Raw genomic sequence first — 3,861 nt, 5'->3', positions numbered from 1 at the left:
GGAAAAATTATATCTGTTTTACAGCGAGGGGTTAGAGCATTTGAAAGTTAAATGTGTTTTCAAAACCTTTGTTTTTGCCCACTCACGTTTTCTGTTTTGCGCCCCTCCAGGTTTTAGGTAGACTTACTGTTGGTGGCATTGAGGATCTTGGCGGTTTTGACAGAATAAAATATTTGTAGGACATCTTCTGGTACTGTATAATTAGTACTTGTCCTACTGAACTGCACCTAGACTTTCTATGCTCTGGTTAGGAGTATTTCCACTTGTATATCACTCCTAGCACTTCCTGTTTAGTAGTGCACATTAGTAGCTTTCGGTTTTTATTTATTCGTATATTTCTTATATTTATCGCTTTCACACTGTGCACATAGCTACGTCACCCTTACGTGACGGCCAACGTGCCTCGATCTCGGTCGGGGTGTGTCATTTCGGTACTAACATTTAAATACATTAGTTCAATATAATACATTTCGGTATTAACATTTATGTACATTAATTAAGTCTTTCAAGTTTGAAGAATGTTAAATAAAAATAAAAATGGAAAAACTCTTTTTTGGTCCTAAAAAAAAATTTGTATGTTAATACATTTAAATATTTAATGGGACACATTAAATAAAATGCACATTAATTATTTTGAATCAAGGACACATTAAGAAATTATAATAAATATGTAATATAACATCAGATTTATTTTAAATTTCACGCTTCTTAAAGAATTAAAATTAAAAACCCCTTAATTTATTATAACCTCGTGTTAAGGTCACATTAAACACGCCATAACCCACTAGGGCCGCATCCCGAGTAGGTGGCCAGCAACAAATCACAAGCATTTCCCAAGTTTAATTAACACAGACTTTCTTGTTTAAAAAAAAAACAAAAACAAAAACAAAAACTTTCTTAAAAATCAAAATAAAATAAAACCCATCTTAATTTATCTTTAAAATTTGGAATAGCAAATCTCCCAACATTAAACGGTTCAAATCACAGATAAAACTGTCTTATTTATTCTTAGACAACTTCAACATGGGAGTTGTTTCTTGCGGGCAAGTTAAGAGAGACGTCTGCAGAGGGTGAGTCCATCTCCGATGGAAACAACAGCTAGCTCGACACGGTCATCCGCCGCGAGAAAGCTGTTGAGTTCCAGCAAATGTTTTCTGCTTTGCTTTGCAAAATTTTCCACATTCTCCTCAGGCTCCGCCACTGTCCCAAACCACAATGTGTTATCATAAGCTATGATTCCTCCAACCTTCACAAGCTTCATCAGCAACTTGTGATATTCCATGTAGGAGTCCTTGTCGGCATCCACAAATGCGAAATCAAAGCTCCCTTCTTCCTTTCCCTGCTTAATTAATTCCATGTTTAATTCTCCAAATCAAATAGTATATCAACAAATAGTACTTTTTCTCAAAAAAAAAAAAAAAAAAAAACAATTATTAAAGGAATGAGGAGAGTTCTAAACTGTAATATTAATTTAGAGGAGAGAAAGTTTTGAATCTGGAACGCGTGGGTAGAAAACTCAACACTCTAACTACTAGGATATTGGATACTTATTACTTAAGCTAAATATCTAGATGATATATAATTCTTCTTACCTTCCCAATTCACCATTATGTACTTGAATCAACATTTATTAACACAGTCGCAAAAGAAGTGCGACATGACAATTTGAGAGTACGAATACATTCTCAATCACAATATAACTTTCCCTTTATTTTTAAGACATCTGCTATTCATATGCCCTAATTTGCATTTTTCACTCTAAATTTAGAGAAGAACTTAGATAGACCAGCTTAACGGTGATGCACTCTAACAAAGGAAACAGCTCCACTGTATATGGATTCCTTACAACCCTACACAGGTACAACTTCCAATGGGCCACCGTGTGTCATTATGCCTAACCTACTTTAAGTCTGATATTTAACATGATTGATTATGTTAAATCACAAACATCAACTTACTTTGGTAATGAGATCATTTAGAACTGTGAAGGCATCTGACTGGCAGAAGTTAATCTTATTTTCCACCCCAGCCTTTTGAATAAATGGCAATCCAACCTCATAGGCTTCTTTATCTACATCGATTGCCGTTATCTAAAAATTGAAATATTAGTATAGCTAGCTAGCTAGTAGATATAAAATATGAGAAGTCTATAATTATTTCAAGGAAAATTAAAAATTAAAATCAGGAAAAAATGTTCGAGTATTACATACTTTGCCATCAGCAGGTAGTGCAAGAGCAGTAGTGAGAAGAGAATAACCAGTGAAGACACCAAGCTCCAACGTCTTCTTCGCATTCATCACCTTCAGAAGCATCGAGAGAAGCAGGCTTTCGTCGACGGGCACATTCATAAGACTCCTGTTCGTGTTCAAAATCGACGAAATGTAATCCTTCAGGGTCAAGTAACTATTATCTCAAAGAAATTTACTAGGCAATCAAAATAGTTCTCCGATAAGGGATTTAAGACACGTACGATCGAAGGAAAAAAAGTACTAAAATATCGAAACCCTACCAGAAGGGATATTTCTCGACAGTGGCCTCCCTTAGTTGCTTCAGTTGCTCATGTTCTCTTGGAAAACAGCTTGTTTCGAAGATGTACTGTATTACGAGAAATTAAGGCTGTTAATTAACACAAAATATAATTAGCACGTTGTGTTTCTTTAGTTTGCAACTACTTCAACAACAACAAAATGTGGACATGTAACCCTGACTTTCAACAAGTTTTGAACTTGTGATACAAGTACAACAATATATCTACGCTAAGAGAATAAATTAATTACGAACTCGTCATTAGTTAAATTTTTTTTTTTTGAAAATAAAATAAAATGAAAAAGGAAATACTTTATGCTGAAGATAGACACTTGTGCATCATGCAGCTTCTAAGTTGTAACTGAACATGTATACAGATACAGTTACATCATGCATGATGTGTGACACTCGTGCATCATTATATACGGCCATCTCATACTTTCGAAATAAAGAAGAATCTGATTTCCTCGTTGAAAAAATTAATAATAATAAAGTACCTGCTTTTTAGCTGAAAAAAAATAACATTGAAAATGTCGATTTTTTATTTTTTTTTAAAGGGCAATACGAAAATTTTTTATTAAAAAAACATAGAATGAAAATAGTGAAAACTCCAATCCAAAGCTGAAAAACGAGAAAGAACTAGGAATAGAATGATTTATATGAAACAGAAGGTAAAGATGGCAATGTTGCAAACCAATCATGAATGTAAAACAAGTTCAAATGCGTGATAAATTTGAAACAACTTTTCTAACATTTTCGTTTCATGTGAGTCACTCTCATAAAAAGCGCATCTGATTTGATCAGGTGAAGCATGGGGTTACATTAAGAAAAGGAAAACGGGAGTGTACCTTGAGAAGTGCTGGGTTTTTTAGTATTCTCCTCTCTGGTTTGGCTTCTGACTCAGACATGGCTGGGTGAACAACAAAGGAGCAAATATTTTATTCCTTCAGTTTCTAGTTTTCTATAGCTGTGAAATATGAAGTTGGGTGCGTTGTGCATTTTATATTGGGAATTTGGGAGAGGAAAGGCGTAGGTGGCAGCTTGGCCAAAAAAGTAAAGGGAGTAGGATTCTTTTTTTTTTTTTTTTTCCTCTCCTTCCATTCATTCCTATTTGAACGATCACGGTTAAATCATATCAACATCTTATAGTAATTTTTTTATAATAAGAGAAAGATAAAATAAGAGAATATGAGACGAGAAAATGAAAGGGAATGGAAAGAGAAAGTAAGAGAATCATAGTCTAAAGAAAAGAGCATGTCAGACTTTTGGGTGGATTGGGCCTCACTTCTTTATTTGGAGAGATTTTTTTAGTGACCGTTACTCGAGGTGGTACAT

General features: G+C 34.2%; 1 protein-coding gene across 2 annotated transcripts; it reads right to left on the bottom strand.

The window, feature by feature from the left end:
- Nucleotides 1-716: 716 nt before the first annotated feature.
- LOC103452136 (flavonoid 3',5'-methyltransferase-like) lies at nt 717-3,643 on the bottom strand. Of its 2 annotated transcripts, XM_008391631.4 has the most exons (5): nt 3,375-3,643; nt 2,510-2,595; nt 2,211-2,355; nt 1,959-2,090; nt 717-1,339 (listed from the first exon to the last, which is right to left on the bottom strand). In XM_008391631.4, the coding sequence occupies exons 1-5, from the start codon at nt 3,432-3,434 to the stop codon at nt 1,049-1,051; spliced, it is 714 nt and encodes a 237-aa protein (XP_008389853.1). In that variant the 5' UTR covers nt 3,435-3,643; the 3' UTR covers nt 717-1,048. The 2 variants fall into 2 exon arrangements, with proteins under 2 accessions (XP_008389853.1, XP_008389854.1); XM_008391632.4 differs by lacking the exon at nt 1,959-2,090.
- Nucleotides 3,644-3,861: the final 218 nt, after the last annotated feature.

The sequence above is a fragment of the Malus domestica genome, chromosome 13, assembly GCF_042453785.1.
Source record: "Malus domestica chromosome 13, GDT2T_hap1".
Lineage (NCBI taxonomy): Eukaryota > Viridiplantae > Streptophyta > Magnoliopsida > Rosales > Rosaceae > Malus > Malus domestica.
The sequence above is the reverse complement of the archived record's forward strand: the minus strand, read 5'-3'. Positions and strand labels throughout refer to the sequence as shown.

Excerpts from the sequence above, each read along its gene's own strand:
- LOC103452136 (XM_008391631.4), bottom strand. The coding sequence starts at position 3,434 with ATGTCTGAGTCAGAAGCCAAACCAGAGAGGAGAATACTAAAAAACCCA. Across the intron at positions 2,596-3,374 it reads AAAACCCAGCACTTCTCAAG|TACATCTTCGAAACAAGCTG; the intron begins GTACACTCCCGT and ends CTCGTAATACAG. Across the intron at positions 2,091-2,210 it reads CACTACCTGCTGATGGCAAA|ATAACGGCAATCGATGTAGA; the intron begins GTATGTAATACT and ends TTCAATTTTTAG.